Source organism: Pezoporus flaviventris, unplaced genomic scaffold (genome assembly GCF_033815535.1).
Source record: "Pezoporus flaviventris isolate CSIRO_AGI_PZ_B2104156 unplaced genomic scaffold, CSIRO_AGI_Pfla_v1 ptg000027l, whole genome shotgun sequence".
Taxonomy (NCBI): Eukaryota; Metazoa; Chordata; class Aves; order Psittaciformes; family Psittacidae; genus Pezoporus; species Pezoporus flaviventris.
In genome coordinates this window covers 3,843,863-3,864,264 of record NW_026892575.1, presented here as the reverse complement: position 1 = coordinate 3,864,264, position 20,402 = coordinate 3,843,863, and the positions used below count along the sequence as shown (strand labels likewise).

Here is a 20,402-nt window from a genome sequence, read left to right as displayed (position 1 = left end):
TCGTGTGTGGGAGGGTTCCCGAAGCTCATACAAACCTGAGAGGCTTAAGAACGAGTATTTGTTTTGCAAGGCATTTTGTGGCCAAATTCAAGAGCAAGAAACCGTCACACGTCTAAAAAATGAGGGCGAACAAGTGAGCAGCGGTCTTACGGGGATGTACACGTCTGTTATTTCCATGATGTGATCTGAGGCGAGCTGGCAGCGTTCACCATCACCCTGGGCTTCTGTCAGCGCCGGGCTGCGGCCGCTCCATCAACGGGGCGGGGCGGGGCGGGGCGGTGGCCGCAGACACCGCCGGCTGGGGGCGCTGCGGCGGCCCCGCTGAGGTAACGCCGACAGCCTGGCGCGGTTATGGATACCGCGGCCCTCCCTCGCCCGTCTCCCCTTCATCTTCTGATCCGCGGTGTCTGCTTCAGTGGGTGCTTTACTGCATCACTACAGCACGCCATTCCCGCGCTTCCCAGCGCCCTATGCCATGTAATTCCGATATTAACAACTTCAAAGGGTTATTAAGGAAATTATCTCTTCAGCTAACTTAAGCCACCACCAACTCCACACTGTACATGTTACCTGAAGGATTTTAGCAATATGCACATACGCTTTTTAACTGATTTCCGCTTTATCGTGGAAAGAAATTACATCTTTCTTGGCACCCAATTTGCCTCCTGTAATAGAGATAGAACTCCGCTGAAGTTGCTGAGAGCTGAACGTGTAATGGAAAGCAGACGTATACATTCAGATCCCCGCGCTGCAACTGTTACTCATGCAAATTAAGTCCTTGAAGTTGGTAAGACTATTCATATTGGTACAAGCTATTTGTGCAAGTCAGACTTGCAATATCAAGGCTACTTGAGCATGCACCATTGTATTCTGCAAAGATGTGTAAGCAAAGCTATCAAACAAAAAACCCTAGTCTGAAAGGTAAAACGCAAGTAAGAAGGGAAATTTAATTAACTAGTATTCAGAAAACAGGTTTGAGATGAAATATTCTGCTGAGTATTCCAGGTAAGGGTATGAATAAGTAATTGTTAAAATAATGATTCTTTTAATTTCAGTAGTGTAACTACAGCTACCAAACTGAACACACACAATCGAACTATCACCACTTTAGGCTTTCCACAATAAAGGTTTTCCTAATTTTAAAGACTTTTGTTCTAAGTAAATTCAACTATCATATGGTTTGTTGCTTATTCAGCTCATTAGAAATTCACCCATAATCAAAGGACTATTCTCCGAGATGTCTGGTTCCTAAAGATTCTTGTCCTATATCCTCATCATCAGCCTCTTCAATATCCCAGTAACTTTCTACTACTGAAACCCCTCAACACAGTATTTTAAAGTTCAGAAAACTACCCGGAGGCCAGTTATAAATGTAGTCCCTCAGGAGTGTGGGCTGGGACTTTTCCCTTTTTATATGTGTCTCAGGAACCTGGAGGGGGAAGACATGAAGCACCCCTATCAAGTCTGCAACTGGCACCACACTGAGCGATGCTGGTCAGAAGGACCTGATGAGCAGCAAATTGGAACATCATGAAATTCTAGGAGGACAAATGCAAAGGAATTAACTCTATGCCACAATATGGGCTATGAGCTTCCTATCAGAGCCACAGCCCTAATGGAAAGCACATGAGAGTCTGGTGGTCAGCAGGCTAACCAGGATTCAACAGCGCATCCTGGCAACAGTGAAGACTAACAGCACAGTAATATGTATCAACAGCAAAATGGTAGGTCAACAGTAACCAGTACATCAAGGGAACAAATTATTCCTTTAAACTCAGCCCACATCTAGAATACTGCGATCAATTTTGGGACACCCTGTACAAGCCTTGAAAACACTTAAATCCCCAGAAGTCACCAAGACAGTTATGGGGTTGGAGCATATGACTTATATGAGGACGATCTGAGGGTTCTTTAGCCCAGAGAAGTCTTGAGGGAGAGGTCATTGAGAAGATTGAGCCAGACTCTTTATTGAGGATCCCTGAAAGAAAGAAATTCATAAACTGAAACAGTAGAAGTTGTGACTGCATTCTGAAGATGAGGAAGTACTGGCACACTTCGCACAAAAAAGTTGTAGACTCTCATACCTTCCAAGTTTTTAAGACTCAGACAGACAATGCCCTAAGCAGCCTTGGCTGTATTTAACATTGACCCAGCTTAGAGCAAAAGGTTGGGCTAAATGACCACTCAAGGTCTCTTCCAACCTGAGCAATTCAGTGATCCCTGTCCTCCTGCATAGCTCCAGTTTCCTCCTATGTTCCTTACTGCACAATGCCCCAGCTCCCTCATACATCTAGGATCACCCCCTGGCATGCCTCCTAGCCATATTTGTCCAGCTTGCTAGCTGGGCACAGCCTGCTCAGCCTGAGGACAGCCTGAGTAGTCTGTACAACAGCACTGATTGGCAGCCAAGCAAAACAAAGAAAAAGGTCCATTTCCCCCTCAACTGTGACACACGGAGCAATCTAGCTGCCGATTTATCAATGGATTCAAAAGTTACCTGAAGGGATAGAGAAGGCAGATGAATAGAATGTTCAATCATTTAAAGCCAGTTTTCTTTGGAAAACAGGCTAAGGAAGAAAGAATACAAAACAAATTTCCCCCCAAAAATGAATTAGTGTCAAGAAGCCAGACTACAAAAAAAACAAAAAGATACTTTTTTAAAAAGTCAGCTGGTGTTGCACAACATTTATCATGTGTGGAAGCATCATCACCTCTTCCCTGCTACAAATAACATTAGTTAAAACCCTGTTAGCATAAGGTGTCAGAAGCAGGGTGCATTCCAAAGCTGTATACTACATGACGATTTGGCATCCTCCTACTTCAATAGCTGAATTGTATTTGGGGCAAGGATGGGAAAATTACCAATCTCATCTATGCTTGGGAAGGCTGGCCTACTTATACTTTCATAAACAATCATGCATGCCCCTTTTACTGATCCACTGACCTAAGAAAAAGCTCTCATACCACTGTTTACAGATCGTCATCTTTTGCTTTGTTCTACTCAGAGAAAATGCCAAGCAGAAACTGAATCTATGTAAAGGGCTGAAACCACTACCTTCTAGATACTTCTATATTACAGACTTAGGTTGTTTCTTGGCTTTTGTTTTCTTTGCTGCTGCATTTCCTCCTTAGTTTAATCACATTCATAAAAAGCACACTGGAATTCTGTCTGCCATCAAAGGAAAATAATGCTGATCTCTAACTAGGAAATTCCTGAGATATTCTTCTAATGTGTGTAACTGCTTTTCACAGTTTTAGTATCATCAAGTGACATGGAAGAAAGGCTTCTCTTCCCTTTGCAAGTTTCCCTAGCCTGATGATGATGATAAATATATAAAAATATATAGTTTTATATTATATATTACATATATATTATATATAATATAGATATATTTATATTCTTAAAACTACAAGAGGAATTAGAGATGTGTGCACATCCACAGGGGTATGACATAATAGGCATCACAGAAACATGGTGGGATGGCTTCTATGACTGGAGTGTTGGAATGGAAGGTTACAGGCTCTTTAGAAAAGACAGGCCTGGTAGGTGGCAAGGGGGAGTTGCCCTTTATGTTAGGGATAGGCTGGAGAGTATGGAACTCTCTCTGGGGACAGGTGAGCAGTCCACAGAGAGTTTGTGGGTCAGGGTTAAAGGGAATATAGCTATGGGAGACATTACTGTGGGGATCTGTTACAGAGCGCCTGATCAAGGAGAACCTGCGGATGAAGCACTCTACAGACAGATAGGAAAAGCCTCACGCTTGCAAGGCCTTGTTCTCATGGGGGACTTCAACCACCCTGACATCTGCTGGAAGGAGGGTACGGCCCGGCACAACCAATCCAGGAGGTTCCTCGATTGTGTGGAAGACAACTTCCTTCTGCAAGTAATAGAGGAGCCGACGAGGAGAGGTGCCATGCTTGACCTCGTGCTCACCAACAGGGAAGGGCTGGTTGGAAATGTGACGCTCCAGGGCAGCCTTGGATGCAGCGATCATGAGATGGTCGAATTTGAGATCCTCAGGACAGTGAGAAGAGTGTGCAGCAAGCTCACTGCCCTGGACTTCAAGGGAGCAGACTTTGGCCTCTTCAGGAACCTGCTGAGTAAGGTTCCATGGGATACAGCCCTAGAGGGCAGGGGGGCCCAAGACTGTTGGTTGATATTCAAGGATCACCTGCTATAAGCTCAGGAGTGTTGCATCCAACTAGAAGGAAGTGCAGCAGGAGGGCCAGGAGACCTCCTTGGGTGGATAAGGAGCTGCTGAGGAAACTTAGAGTGAAAAAAAGAGGCTCATAAAAGGTGAAAGCAAGGAGAGGCAGCCTGGGAAGAATACAGGATGTTGTCTGGGAAGCTAGGGACCAGGTTAGGAAAGCTAAGGCCCAGTTAGAATTAAACTTGGCTAGAGGTATTAAAGATAACAGGAAGGGATTCTACAGGTATGTAGCAAATAAAAAACAGACTAGGGACAATGTAGGCCCCCTCAGGAAGCTCTCGGGAGAACTGGCTACACAGTATTTGGAGAAGGCTGAGGTTCTGAATGACTTCTTTGCCTCGGTCTTCACTGGCAAAGGCTCTGACCAAACCACCCAAGTCTTGGAAGGCAGATGCAGGGACTGTGAGAATGAAGACCTTGCGCCCACTGTAGGAGAGGATCTGGTTTGAGACCATCTTAAAAATCTGAACGTGCACAAGTCCATGGGTCCTGATGAAATCCATCCGCGGGTCCTGAAGGAGCTGGCGAATGAAGTTGCTAAGCCACTGTCCATCATATTTGAGAAATCATGGCAGTCAGGTGAAGTTCCTGATGACTGGAAAAAGGGAAATATAACCCCCATTTTCAAGAAGGGGAATTACAGACCAGTCAGTCTCACCTCTGTGCCTGGCAAAATCTTGGAGCAGATCCTCCTGGAAGGCATGCTAAGGCACATGAAAAACAACAAGGTGCTTGGTGACAGCCAGCATGGCTTCACAAGGGGAAATCCTGCCTGACCAATCTGGTGGCCTTCTGTGATGGGGCTACAGAACTGATGGACAGGGGTAGAGCAGTTGATGTCATCTACCTGGATTTGTGCAAAGCATTCAACACGGTCCCACACGACATCCTTGTCTCTAAATGGGATTTGATGGATGGACCACTCGGTGGATAAAGAACTGGCTGGATGGCCACACACAAAGAGTTGTGGTCAATGGCTCAATGTCCAGCTGGAGACCAGTAACGAGTGGTGTCCCTCAGGGATCGGTGTTGGGACTGGTCTTGTTTAACATCTTTGTCGGTGACATGGACAGTGGGATTGAGTGCGCCCTCAGCAAGTTTGCTGATGACACCGAGCTGTGTGGTTCGGCTGATACGCTGGAGAGAAGGAATGCCATCTAGAGGGACCTTGACACGCTTGTGAGGTGGGCTGATGCCAACCTCATGAGGTTTAACCATGCCAAGTGCAAGGTCCTACACCTGGGTCGGAGCAATCCCAGGCACAGCTACAGGTTGGGCAGAGAAGAGATTCAGAGCAGCCCTGAGGAGAAGGACTTCAGGGTGTTGGTAGATGAGAAAATGAACATGGGCCAGCTTCAGTGTGCACTCACAGCCCAGAAAGCCAGCCGTATCCTGGGCTGCATCAAAAGGAGCGTGACCAGCAGGTCGAAGGAGGTGATCCTGCCCCTCTACTCTGCTCTCGTGAGACCTCACCTGGTGTATTGTGTGCAGTTCTGGTGTCCTCAACATAAAAAGGACATGGAACTGTTGGAACAAGTCCAGAGAAGGGCCACGAGTATGATCAGGGGACTGCAGCACCTCCCATATGAAGACAGGCTGAGGAAGTTGGGGCTGTTCAGGCTGGAGAAGAGAAGGCTGCGTGGAGACCTCATAGCAGCCTTCCAGTATCTGAAGGGGGCCTATAGGGATGCTGGAGAGGGACTCTTCATTAGAGACTGTAGTGACAGGACAAGGGGTAATGGGTTAAAACTTAAACAGGGGAAGTTTAGATTGGATATATGAAAGAAATTCTTTCCTGTTAGGGTGGTGAGGCACTGGAATGGGTTGCCCAGGGAAGTTGTGAATGCTCCATCCCTGGCAGTGTTCAAGACCAGGCTGGACGAGGCCTTGGGTGATATGATTTAGCGTAAGGTGTCCCTCCCCACAGCAGGGGGGTTGGAACTAGATGATCTTAAGGTCCTTTCCAACCTTAATTATTCTATGATTCTATAAAAATAGTTTTAAGAAGGTATATACACATATATAATACTATCTACACTTAATTGCATCACAAACCACAAATATCTTCAATAGATTATTCATCTTTCTAACCAGGTCACTAGACAGTGGCTTCATCCACAGGCATTTTTATTTAGGTCCTAGCATTCTGGATTCCAGTCTTAATTGCACCATCTGACCAATGCAATAGTAAGTCATAATATTTGCACTTACATATATACAGAAACATAAAACCCTAAGAGAAAATTAGGATTAAATAAAAAAACCTCCCACCTTAGTTCTACCAAGAAACTGCTACAATCTGTCTTTGGTTAATAAAAGTTGAACTTTTTTCTGACTTTTAGGTGACCTTCTTAACGTGCTTTAAGTTCAGTAATGTGGCCCTCTTTATTTGTAGTTTTAAGACCAAAATTCTTCATTTAAAACAGGAGCCATACACTTGAAAGTAAAACATAAAAATATGTGTAACTTGAAAAAGTTCTTGCTTATAAATAACACATTTGTTAAATTTAGACATTTTTGATAACAAGTATATGCTTCAAGCTCTTAAAATGGCTTTAGCAATACAATTCTGAACTTTCCCTAGAGCTATGATAAAAACACCATCAAGGATAAAAATAAAAATTAAGCCAGAGCAAAGCAATGCTCCAAGCAATAATTTTCACCATTCTCTCCACATGAATTTGAGGTTTTATATTTTTAAAGACATAACTAAGGTCACATTCTTCATTTAAGTGGTCTCGCCAGATCTCCACTACACCAGAGCTGTACAAGACCATCAAGAATTGATGACTGTTTGCATGAACACTTCAATTCTTTGTGGCATGACTCAGTTTCAACACATCAGAGGCATCAAACAAAAAAGCAAGTCAGTTGAGTCACACTATCCTATATGAGAAACATGAAGTATAACAAATCAATACCCCCAAACTAAGCAAATTTCTAATCTGCCAAATACTTACAGAACAACAAGATAAAGCCTATCTACATAATAATTCTTAATTACATGTTTGGAGACTTTAATAGCAAACCATGGTTCAATCAGCATTTAATAAAGATCTACAGTATACAACATGACATGCAAAGGAAGTGTAAGTTTTGGAGGGTTTTTTTGCTACAAATAAACTATAGTCTAGTTAAAAGTTTGAGATATTGCAACAGAGTTTCTATAAAGTTAGAACTTTTATGTAAGTTCCAAAAACCTTGAGGGGAAAAAACATTCAGCAATATTATTCTGATATTGGCATATGTGTCACTAGCACAAGATTGTTTTATACAAACATAAAAGCACCTAAACCTTGTCATTGAAAACTTTCAGGTCCCAAGAAGTGAAAATTCTGAGAGTGCTATCATCTGCTTAGATACCTGAAAGGTACGTGCTTTGCTGCACTTTAAAAGTTTAATTATATTTTATTGATCAAACAAACTGAAATAAATTGTAAGAAGAGTACTGCCCTATTTGAGAAGCAGAAGAAAAATACCATCTTTGCAGATAGGCTTTCAAAGAATCAAAAAGTTACTTTAATAATTTATACTGACTGACAGGATTGAGATCAAAGATAAAAAAATTATTTGTAAAACATCAGGTCTGACTGATTATTGATGTGATAAATTATTGAGTGCCTGTATATAAAATGTCTTTACGTTTACACTTAAAACAGAAAAACCCTGAAGAACTGGTTTTAAACAGTTAAACAGTATGTATTTAGGGCTTGAATTTGTCTTGTCCTTCAACAGAAACATTGGAAGAATGCATAATTAGTCCCTATTTGCCCTAATCACAGGTCAGGCAGAAATGGGGAAAGCACTGTCTACCATCATCTTAAAAAAAGGAGCAATTTCTTAAAGAACTTCTTGCATGCTGTAGTTCTATGCATGAAATACTGGCCCAAAGTGCAACTGGAACCAGATTTCTGAGTTCTAGACCTCCTCTGCTATTACAGATGGCTTGCATACTACATAACAGAAACAAATCAGGAAAGTTCATCAATCTGGGACATGACTTGTTTAAACTTCTATTTAACCTCAATGACATCAGATGTAGAATAATGCAACGAAGATGCACATGGTCATATCTACAGCACAGAAAGTACTAGGCTGGGTCTTGGATTGCATTTCCAACTGTAGGCTTGAGCCCTGTTCCTCTTTTAATCCCAATATAACCAGCAGAGTTTTACAGGACTTGCAGCATAAGGGCAACTAATGATTTTACAGATCTGATGTAGTTGTCAGCAGTGAGATATTCAAAACATCTTAATCTCTAAAATTCGATGCAATTAAACATGTGATCAGCTAAGTAGTCACTGTTCAAGACTTACACTACACAGGAACTTCTGGACACTAACAGCTGAAAAAATATGGGGGAGAGAGCAGTACACCTAAAACTAGAAATTTCTATTTCTAGTTAGAAACTAGGTATTTCTATGTCCTATGACACACCATACGTGGTCTCTACAGAAAGCAGGTCATGAAACCAACATAAGCTATAGGTACTTTGTCTAAAATTATTGCATTAATAGTTCTAAACTGAGCAACAGCATTTAACTATCAGGCTGATGAGGCACAAAGGCAGAACAACTCTAGTACTAAGAGCTCTTGAGATCCTGGGGAGCCACAGATGGTAATTACTGAACTTGCCACAACCTAGTCAGGTGCTACTTAAGAACAGGGTAAATCTCCCATATAGCTTTCACACTGTTATCAAAGGGAAAGCCCCACCTTAAATATTAAGCTACAGATCAGGGGATGCTTCTGTTTTCAGTCCTTTAACTAAAAGCTTCACTTTAAGTCTTTCTAGCTGAACGCATAAATAATTAAATAAATGTTGACTTGCTATACCGTTAAGCCTGTTTGGTGCTGGAAGACAGAATGAAGAAAGGAGAAACCATAGAACTTTAGTTGCTCTCTTCACAAAAACAGTTAATCTAAATGAACTCATTTGCACAGGCATCTCTGAGGAACCTATAACCTGGAGTGCATTTAGGGAAGCCACAAGATACAGATTATTTCCTGCCAAACTAGAGAGAATCAGTGCCAAGTGATTTGAGATTTGGTAAATGATTTCCTCTAGCAGGTAAAACTCAGCACCGCTCTGTGAGGGGCACAAGGCCAAGATATATTCCATAGCTCCAAATCAGCCCCAAACTGGGATGGGAAAGTTTTTGTAAAACTTTTCAACATTACCAGTTCACATTCATAGGTAATAAATTGACTTTGTTAAAAGAAAATGACTTATCACCATGTAATTGTAATTTACAAAATAACAGAAGACCCAACATGAATTACTTCAGTAATCTTGTTTGTAAAAGAACACTGAACTGTGAGAGTGGTGGGTCACCAGAACACGTCGCTTGAAGAAGTGGTAAATGCTCAAGGCCAGGTTGGACAAAGCCTTGGTTGTCATGGTTTAGCATGAGGTGCCACTGCCCATGGCAGGGGGGTTGGAACTTGATGATCTTAAGGTTCTTTCCAACCCAAACCATTCTATGATTTCTCCTCTCATAGGATAAAAACTACCCTCATGAGCCAGCATCTGCATAAAAGTGGGAGGTCTTCTTGAGAATTCTAACTTGCTGGGTGTAGTATTTGTTCTATGCTTCAGAACAACCACCTTGAGACAATTCCCCAGAAAACATTTTGTGAAATTAAGAAACTGGTGAAAAATCAGCTGCTTTTTAAAAATCAATTAAGAAATCCCAAACTTAGAGATTAAAATCCTCAAAATACATTACAATTTTCAGTGCAAAACGGAGCAGAAAAAAAGATAACCAGATATACAACTGGAATGTAACCTAAAGAAATAAAAAATCTTAATAAATGTTACATAGATTTTAATACTCTCTTCTCCTTCTCCCTCCGCACAAAACGCTAACCAAATTATTCTAGTGAAGGAAGGTTTAACCAAGGCTCAAACTTTGTAGTATGAACACACTGGTACAAAACCACTCATAAAGCTTGTTTTCAGTACTATAGTGGATTAACTTACCACTAACTACAATAAATAGTTATGAATTATAGTATTGTATAAGAAGTTATACACTAGATAATACAGTTTCTCATCCCTTCTCTTACAGCAGAAGAGGAAATGCTGCTGGAAGACTATTAAAAAAAAAGTGTGCCGTGATAATTGTGTGACAATATATTGCCTAGGACGCTCCTAGGTTAGAGGATCTTATCTATCCTCTCTATTAGGTCAGGATGGAATTTACCTCCTATAATTTTTCAAGAGAAGTTTTAAACCTGCAACATCTTAAAACAGAGTCCCATAACTTCACTACCCTCCTGGCAAAAAAAAAAAAACAAAACCAAAAAAACCACCCACCCTGTTTTTTTTTAAGCTTTACCTTCTAATTTAATTTTGTATCCCTAATTCTTGCACAGGGGAAACCAGAAAAATGGGGGTCATACATACCAGTGTAATTATTTTAACACAAGAGAACCAGAGAAATAGTTAGACCCATGCAAAATCTATGTATAACGCAGGCCAAACGTCTGCTCTTGTTTTCTGTGTCAATTCAGAGCTCTTATGCAAGTTGGTGGGATCTGAGGCAGGAAAAAAAATATTCACCAAGTAGAAAAAGAACTTCTCAAGAATCCTACTTAACCCTACTTATACAATTAATGGCTTTTTTTTTTTGATGTAAGGCATGCAAGAATGACCAAAAAAAAAAAAAAGAAAAAAATTAAATAAAAGCTTTCACTTCGCTAAGAATTCTCAACAAGGTGGGTAAGTCGGGGAAACCCACACATAATTCATACTTCTTGGCAAAAAGAACTAATTTGAGAAGAGGTCTGACTTAAAATATATGTAACCAGACAATCCAGTTTCCAAAATTCTGTCTCTAACCCAGATAATTAAGCAGCTGAAAGGCAGCTATTAATCATCCCTAAAGAGTCCTTTTATTATCCCTAGTGTTTTTTCTGAAACAGAACCAAGCTATTCACCAAACAACATTATGTACAGGTACGTGGAAGCCTAGAAAATGGAAGGAGTTGCCACAAATAATGAAAGTGTGAACGTATAAACAGTGCATCTAGGAGAAGAGAATGCTTGATATTCAGATAGCAAGGAAGCCTTACATCTCATCAGAGAGGACAGAAAAAATGTAAACTCTGAAGGAAGAGAAGCTATTACTATTGTTCCCTATTTTTTTCTGTAACTAAACCATATATTACCTAGTTTCTCCAAATTCAGGATCTCAATGCACTAGGGAAACATCCTTAATTTTGATGTTTAATTCCTTCTCCTTTAACAACTCCTCTTTAAGATTACTTTTGTTCAATTGCACATATATATCCTAAAAAAACAGGAAGGTGATGAAGTTATTAAAAAGGAGCAACTGAATGTCAAAGAACCTTTGGGAAATACATTCAGATCCTACCCTATGAGCCCAGTAACCTGCGCTGCACCACCTGTATAATGTGAAGAAAATGTAAAATGTAAAAGACAGAGGAGGGATAAGAACTGTAATAGGTGCAGGTCTCAACAAGTCAAATGAGAATATACAAATTACAGTAATAGGATTTTTTTTTAAATCTTCGTGTTCCCCATACAAAAATATAATACAATATAATAAGCGTCTCCAAAGGCATTCAAGAATAAACACAGAGTTACTGTACAGAACTGGAAAATATGTTCTCTGTTTTTATGAATAACAGTACATGCTTCAGTGCACTTTTGTTTGGGTGCTCACTACAGAGCCAAATCAAAAGAGATTGTTAGAGGGACCAGATGAGAAAGAACTAATATGGCAACGATGCAAGTTAAGAGTCCTTATGAAAGCAACAGCGAAGTTCTTATCTGGGGATTTAGCTCTTACCTGTTCTCATGCAGGCTAGAAGAATGTACTTCTTGGGCTAAACCCAAGATCAGAAGACACTAAGTCATTACAGGACCTCAGGCTTAAGTACAAAGCCTACAATTATGAAAGGATGTCAGGTGAGACCAAGATGGAGAACTGTCATAAGAATGTCAGAGATGACAAACATGCGTGTAGGCACAAATGTCAGCATCCTGTAGCACAGTCGTCACAGTAACAGAACACGCTCTCAATCACATCCACATGAGGATTAAAAAAAATACCAAGTATATGAATCTGCCTGTACGCTGCTGCTCTTTTATAGCAACTTCTGCAAACAATGCAGACTTTCCTCCCTCTTCCCTCCCAGAGAAACTGCCTCTCTGTCACTATAGAAGTCCTATTGGTAACATATTGTCCACTACAAGCCTAATGCCAGGCAGACGATAACCCTCAACACGAGGGTCATCTTATGGAGGTGTCAGCCAGAAAGGAAATTATGAAGGATACCAGAAGAGTAGACCAAAGACCTTAACCTGAATTTCAAAACATCAGCATCTTCACCTCTGTATGTCCATGATTAGAAGAAAAATTGTCAAGATCAGGAAATTGTGCCATTAACACCAAACCTGTGCATTGCTGGATCATCTTCCACTATAAAATTTATTCAGATCAGACACAGTCAGCTATGTATTTTAACAAAATCAAATGTAGTTTACAATAGTTGACACTGAAGTTGCACATCGAAATTATTGTACAAGAACAGATTGTGGTACCTCATCTAGCACAGCCTTCGGTGTTACAGCTACACACAAACCCTCTCCATGTTATAACCACTGCAAAAAAAAGCCCAAAAAACCCAGTCAAATTGGCAGTGAGTTATAGTAGAATCTGGACTTTATATGCAGTAGACTCAGCAACATGAAGGAGGCTAACAAATTCAATTCAAACTCATGGGAAGGAACGACTAAAGTGAAGTTTATGAGGTTTTCAGTACTTTTAATAAATGCAAGAAATTAAAACATTACGACCTTAGTATGAGCAGCAGGATTGCCAAATAAACGTAATGAACAATCATTTCAATACACTTCAGAATATATTACCTTTTACTTTTCCCCTTTAAATGATCCTTGAAGATGCTGCTCACTGATCAAGGACTTCCTACTCCACAAAGATGTTCCAACATGTGTTGAGAGTTAGGGACATTAGCACCACCTCTAGAGCATGGAGTTTGCCTATAGGGATAAGGTAAGTCAGCTTTATTACAATATTAAATGGTTCTCTAAGGTTTTCTTTTTATTGTTCTTATTTTACATCCAGTATGTATTACCAGAAATCTCTTTATGAGATGGACTTTATAAATTAAACTGGTAGAGAATGCATCTCCACAGAATGATGATCTTAATTTTGCTCTCCTTTGCAGAGAGCCCAAGATCTTTGAGCCATTCAATTCCCAGATACAAACTTATTTTGAGGCTGGGCAACATATTTTGGTAGGCCCTGAAGGCCAGAATTGCCTTCCAGAAATAGCAAGACCTTTTCAAGAAGGCTCTTCCACTACATTCATAAAACAGAAGCAAGGTATTATGGTGAAAACAAAACTTGAACTCTCCAAATATTTCTGGGAGCAAGTACTTCGTTTGCACTGTCAGTTCAACTGGAGTAAAACCTTTGAAAATGATGCCTGAAACAGCTTCATTTTCATAAATAATCATATTCTGAACAGATCTACATTTAATTTGAGAAATTACTGTTTGATGAAATAACACCAGTTCTGCCACTTAAAGGTGATACTGCTAAATACATAACTCTGATTCTGTAGTGTTGCAGAACCAGTAAGATTAGTAAAAAGAAAACCTTAGAAATACACAAAAAATATTGAACAGAAGCTGCCCTACCTTTCACAGAAAGGCAGACTCCAAGCTCTCAGGTGGTACTGAAGTTATCATTCCAACACATGTTGGGACATCGTGTAAAACAGGAAGTCTGATCATGGACCTATTAAAGAAAGAACAATACAGTTTAACACTCTGCTGAAATACTTACTGGTTATGTTTATTTGGCAATACTGCTGCTGATACTAAGACAGAATCACAGAATCATAGAACAGATAGGGTTGGAAAGGACCTTGAGATCATCTAGCTCCAACCCCCTGCCACAGGCATGCGGGTCATTAGACAGTGTACAATTTCAAAATGCTAGGCTTATGAACAAGTACATGTTAGAACTATCTCCAAACACAATCAAGAGTTATGTCCAGAAGCATTTAAGGAGATCACCCTGTTAGAAAGATGCTGGTAGAAAAACTGATCTTAAAAGAATGTTTCAGATTGAAGACAAATCAACTCATGGATAAAAAGTTAAAAGTCAACAATAAAAATGACAAAGTCACATCAACAAAAAGTGCAGTGAAAACAAAAGATTACATTCACAGTAAACACAATAGCTCAGAATTTCAGAACCCACAGCTGTAATGTAAGCAGCTATAAAAACTCTCTAAAGTAAACCAGAGAAGTGTGCTTTCATGTTAGAATTTCTCTGTATATGAAAGAGCAATCATCAATAGTGCAGTTTCATCTCATTCAAACATAAGCACAACTGTTGACAAACAAACAGATGAAGCAGGGTGACAGAATAACTCTTATTAAACTAGTAACAAATGCTTTAAATAGAAGCTCTGAAATCTACTGGCCTGGTTCCATGAATGATATCCCAATCAATTCTTAGATGGTTTAGCAACATTAAATATCCTCTAGAGTATCCAATTTATTTATTTACAATATATACACATGCATGCATACAACTGGGCTGCCACTGTGAGGCCACATAGCAGATTCAATACATTCCAGAATACAGAAAAAGCATAAGCTATTTTCTTATGTTTTAACATGCATTTTTACAGCAGACAGGCAATTCAAGTATGACAGAAGAAAGAATAAAGGCAGAACAATTATCAATATTTCAGACTGACTTAAAAAAATATATCACATGTAAAGCTATAAATTATGTTGAGCCTAACCCTACAACTGCTATGTTAACAGAGACAGTGGCTTAATTCTTACAAGCCAAGCTTCTCTGAAACTGTTTCAAGAAAGACTGTAGGCCTTTTAACAACTGACTAGCAGAATTTGGATTCATCAGCACATTTTCAAGCTTCCTAATAACTGGCCTGCACCACTGTATGTGTTCTTGCCTAACTCTATTTGGATGAAGCAAGAGAATCTAGTACTAATTTTGTGACAGGAAATGTTGCAGGTGTATGCTATATTGTCAATGTAACAGCATTTTTCCAAAGGAAATTTACAACAAGGCTAGAAACCAGACATAAATACAGTATTTCATAAAATCATGCAACAGAAAAAAATATTTCCTAATGGAGGTGTAAAAATAATTCCAAATGAATGTAAACCAAAAATATAATTGATGATCCTCCAATACATTTTTTCATACATATTTAGGTAAAAAGAATTTGGAAAATACAAGATGGACAGTTAAAATGTATTCAGTATGGCCAAGCCAGTCCCACATTTCTTAAGAATTTCACATTTGCAATTATTCTATTTAGCCAGTGCTCTGTAACAATAAAAAAAATGAAGTAGGAAAAATAGGGTGAAGAACACTGAAAGTGAACAGAGAGCAAAAAAACAAGCTAGGCCAATGAATACAGTATGCCTAACTTGAGTTTCATTATCACTGCATTAAGACAGCTAATTTATGGTTAAGATTCTCCACAAGTTCTGACATTTCCAGAACAGCCAATAAAAGCAAAATGGCATCATAGATTGTAGGAAAAAAAAAAAAAAACAGAAATAAAACAAAAGCTGTGGGAATTAATAAACTGCTACAGATTCTGAGGTTGTGAGAATATTACACGTGGTTGATCACAAAACATAAAGCAAGCTTTTTGAAACCACTACTGGGTGTTCTAGAGACCACCAAATCCCAGTCAACAGACTTCTCAGAAAAATACATAACATAGCTGTTCCCTTTTCCATGGATTTAGTAGCAGGCAATATAAAATGTGTTCAGTTTTCATCCAATTCTTCCCTATGTCCTGCTACCTTTCACTACTATTGAATACTAAATATAAAATACAATGCATCCTAATTCTTACCTGCTCTGAGAAACAATGCTGTAACAAAGTAATTCCTGAGCCAAAAAGTTTCTATTTTCACAAGGTTGGTACAAACCAGAGGAAACTGTTAGCTGAGAACAACCTAGTAAGTCAAATTATTTCATTCATTGAAGTGTTGCCCCTTTTGGTAAACAGCAGAAACATACCATGTCACAAAACAGCTTCTAAAACTTCACTCATACAGCATTCTTACACATGAAAAACCACCTTACAAATTAATAAAGATGAAATAATTATGAAGGTTATTTTTCTTGTTTCTTTCCCATAACACCACATAAAAAAGCTAGGATTTCAGCATTACTTATTTGTGAGTGTCTAATTGGCTTAGCTTGCCCTTTAAAGAAATACTGCCCATTTTAGTAACAGAGTTAAAGACCTAGGAAGTTTTAAGAGTTTATATGGACATCAGCATGCACATGCATAAAGAACATCAAACTCTGCCTCTCAGCTTCCCAAAAAAGAGAAACAAAAGCCTTACAGCTCTGCATATGTTTCACTGTGCTGTGCCGTCATGTAGAAAGATCAGGGTTTAAAGTCTTATGATCCTGCATGGAATTGCAAAAAAAAAAAACACCCCACCATTATCTGCTAAGAAATACCCACTTGATTTTGCATCAGAAGCATTTGTAACAGTCACAGCCCTGTCTTCCTACATAAAGAAGTGGCAGTGTTTACCAGCCAAAGATGAGATACAGAATTGGATAAGGAAGCATGTGGGAAGTGGATGAATAACTTTGCATGAATTACCTTTCAGTTACTTCTTCCATTTAAAAGTATCAGTAATAATACTAGTCATTAAGATTTAAAATAACATTTGGACGATAACACTGCAAAGTTACAGTAGAGGTAGGAATGTACAATATATTAGGAAACCTCTTTAACTTTGAGGCATCTGGCTGGTGGTTACTGCCAAAGACTGAACAGCATCTGCTCTTACTTTAGCAGTTTATATTCCGACTCTAGTGAATGGGAGCACAATCTCTGAAACAGCCTTTGGGGAACACTACTGAGTTGCTCGACAGAGCTCTTACTCAGAAAAGAGAAGGAGATTAATATTACAGAAAACTTGAAAGATCTAGCTTCTGAGAAAGAAAGAAGAGCAGTTTCCTATTACTGTACATACCACAAATCTCTCTTTTACTAAAACATTAAAAGCGTGCCCCAAAACTGAAGTGATTAAGTATGAATAGACTTAAAGGTAGAAAATAAAGTCTGTTTAAGTCCTATTCAGGTAAAATAAAGAAGGAACAATGTATTTTATGTCATTTGTCAACAGGCTTAACAAAAACAGAAGAATGAAGACTCACGCATCATTCTTTTTCCCAATGTGCTTGAGAAGGTCACAGCCTCCTTTGCTTACCCTTCGTGTGTCTAGGCACAGCAACATATGGTAAGACTGAGTTTTGTCGCGACCTTACAGTGTCGTTATTTTAAGTGCCCAGTAGCACAAACTACTAAATTTGTGTGTGGTCCTATGCAAAACAAATCTGGCCACACAGAGTGAAAACAAAGCTTCTAAAACTTCAAAACCAGCTGAAGGAATTCTCTCCTCAAGAGTCATAGATCCCAGATAGTAGCCACTAGTGAACCCCACAGCCACTTTCAAAACTATAAAAGGCTTCATGTAAAGCCAAAATAAAGCTCTAAAAGTGGCTTCAGGAGATCACTAGGAGTGGCCGCTCTTCTGGATTCACTGCTTTTGAGAAGTAAATCCCTGCAGCTGCTTTTAAAAGCTTTGAAAGTTTCATTTCAATTATCAAAGCCAATAAAGCTTCAAAAACAGCCATAGGGATTTGTTCCTCTGAGGAGCAAACCCCAAAAGGCAGTGATGAATAGAGTGATGGATTCTGTGGCTCTTAAAGTATGTACAGATTCCTTTAAGTCCTGCACTTGTAATTACAGCTTCATGTTGTGCAGCAATTGTTACACCCAGACAGTTCATTAAGGCTTATATGGCAAATTTATTACTGATTTCCCATTCTTTTAACAGTTTTATATCTGCTTCCTTTTTGTTTCCTTACACCATTATTATCTATTGTGTGAGCACTCTGCACAACAGTTACTCAAGTTTAATTGAAACCTTGTTGGCTTCCTATCCCAGGTGGTGGTGAACCATCTCACAAAATGCTGTGCATACGCCTTCCCAGATAGTATCACATAATGCCATCATCGCACCATCGCAACGTAGTAACTACAGCATGCAAAATAACTTATTTCTCCTAGAACTTAAAAGGGCACTAGTTAAAATCCAAGAATGAAGCTTGACAATAAGCCAGTGAAAAACTTTACCTGCAACTGCAATATAAAAAAGGCTTCCATTAATTCAATGAACACAAATAACACAACATTTCAGAAGTATCATGACTTAAAAACCCTATGGTACTGATGTGTAACAAGCTTTTTCTATCTTTAAAATTACTAGATCCCTAAAAATTTTACTAGTGATACAAGCATAGCTCTAAAAGAAACACATAAATCACACCCCTACATAATTTGAGCTTAGTATCTAAAGACACTGATAGCTCTGAAAATATCACAAAATCGTGTTGAAAAAGATGCATTTAGGTACTAGAACATACACAGTATATTAAGTATGTCATATGAAATACATTCTGAGGATACTTACAAACCTTAAAATATCACTAATACTGATGAGTTATTTTTCCACTAGTTTTTAACTTCTGTTTTCAAATAGCAGAACAAAAAAAATACACTTTATCACCAGGACAAATAAACACACCTTTTAAAAAAAAAAGCTATGCGAAAATCACAATTAACTTAAACAGATGCACGTGTTAAGAAATAACTGGTTTGCACAGTGAAAGAAAATTCTGACAGATAAATTCAACATTCTGTTAAATGTTATTCACAGGTGTCCTCTGTGACCTGTACTACTTACTTTACCTCTCTCTTTCAATCTTCTCATGTGTAAAACATGAAGGAGGATTGTGAGAAATAATTAATGTTTGCAAAGAGCTTTGAGATCCTTGGATATAAAAACAGAGGGAAAGCATGTTTAAAAGCACCAGTATACTTTTTTTTCAATGTGACATAATTAACTTTTATCACAAAAACCTTGAAAGTTTAGTAATACAAGATCAAGCAATAAAACTCCTAAAAAAACAATCTTAAGCGCTAAGCATACTCAGTTATTCCAAAGGAAACACTATCAAAAGGAAAGGACATGGTTCTCACCAATTTCAAGTATGCGTTTATGTAGAGGTATAGCAGCAAGAAAGGGTTCATCTTTACAGGACTGTATGTGAGTTCCAGCCAAGTCAGAGTTGGCAGCCAAAATGCGGGCACTTTCTTCATTAAGATTAACACCAGCCATAGAGGGAACATCACTGACGTCATCATCATCTCTATGATAATAAAACAAACAGACAAAATAATTCTGCATGTGGTACATTCATTTTGTGATTAGCTGCTTTGCAAGAAGTCATCATCATTGCAACATGCCCGGTGGCTGGGCCAACTTGAGCACAACCACCAAGTTCTGTTTTCATAGAACATATTCTAGATTCAGAAATAACTATTTCTTTGATCACATTAGGAAAACTTTGGAAGCAGAACAATCTGTCTGTACCAGAAGGTGTGACTGAAGTGTCCTTTCTTCACCTGAGAGTCAGTAATATTAATGAAACCAGGATGGTCAGGCAATGATCACCATTAAAGACACAGCATTTGGCTATTCTTTTTATGCTGAAAACTAGAAGTAAAATAATAAATAAAAACTCCACAGACATTAAAAGGAAAAATATGAATTTGGAATACTGCATTATTTCACAAATTCCTATCAAAATGGACACCAATAGTCAGGAAAGATTCTTTGACCACAATGAATTCTTGGGTAAATTTGGGTTCCAAGCGTGGTTTCAATGTGCACTGGTACTTTCCATGGCAACATACAAAAATTAGCTAAATATGTCAAGTAGTCTTAGAAAAATTAGATGCTATCATCTTCTCAAATACAATTTGAGAAGATGATAGCAGGACTTCACTTGTTTGCCCTGCAGTAGCCTTCCTAACAGCTTGAGGAAGTACACTGACAAATCTGAGTTTCCATACCTGTATCTCCCAAGCATCTTTTACCTCTATGAGGTATGACTCATAATTGCGGAAATAACCATCTGTTTTTCAGCACATTCTGTTTAGGACTGTTACTGACATGAACACTATTTCAGCATATTCTAGAAGCAATTACACAACTATAGAGACTATAAACATGAAAAGACTCACATACATCCAAGTCCAGAC

The 20,402-nt window shown here is 38.9% G+C and overlaps 1 protein-coding gene across 5 annotated transcripts in view; it reads right to left on the bottom strand.

The window, feature by feature from the left end:
- The window catches only part of LOC133271965 (transcription initiation factor TFIID subunit 4-like), a 149,092-nt gene that overhangs the window by 87,471 nt on the left and 41,219 nt on the right, over positions 1-20,402 (bottom strand). For 4 of the 5 annotated variants that reach the window (XM_061458500.1, XM_061458501.1, XM_061458502.1 and 1 more), the window contains exon 10: positions 19,338-19,507. In XM_061458500.1, coding sequence (XP_061314484.1) covers positions 19,338-19,507 — 170 coding nt within the window. Of the gene's footprint in view, positions 1-12,854; positions 13,243-13,905; positions 14,006-19,337; positions 19,508-20,402 lie in introns of those variants that run through there. The other variant, XR_009744305.1, reaches the window with a different exon arrangement.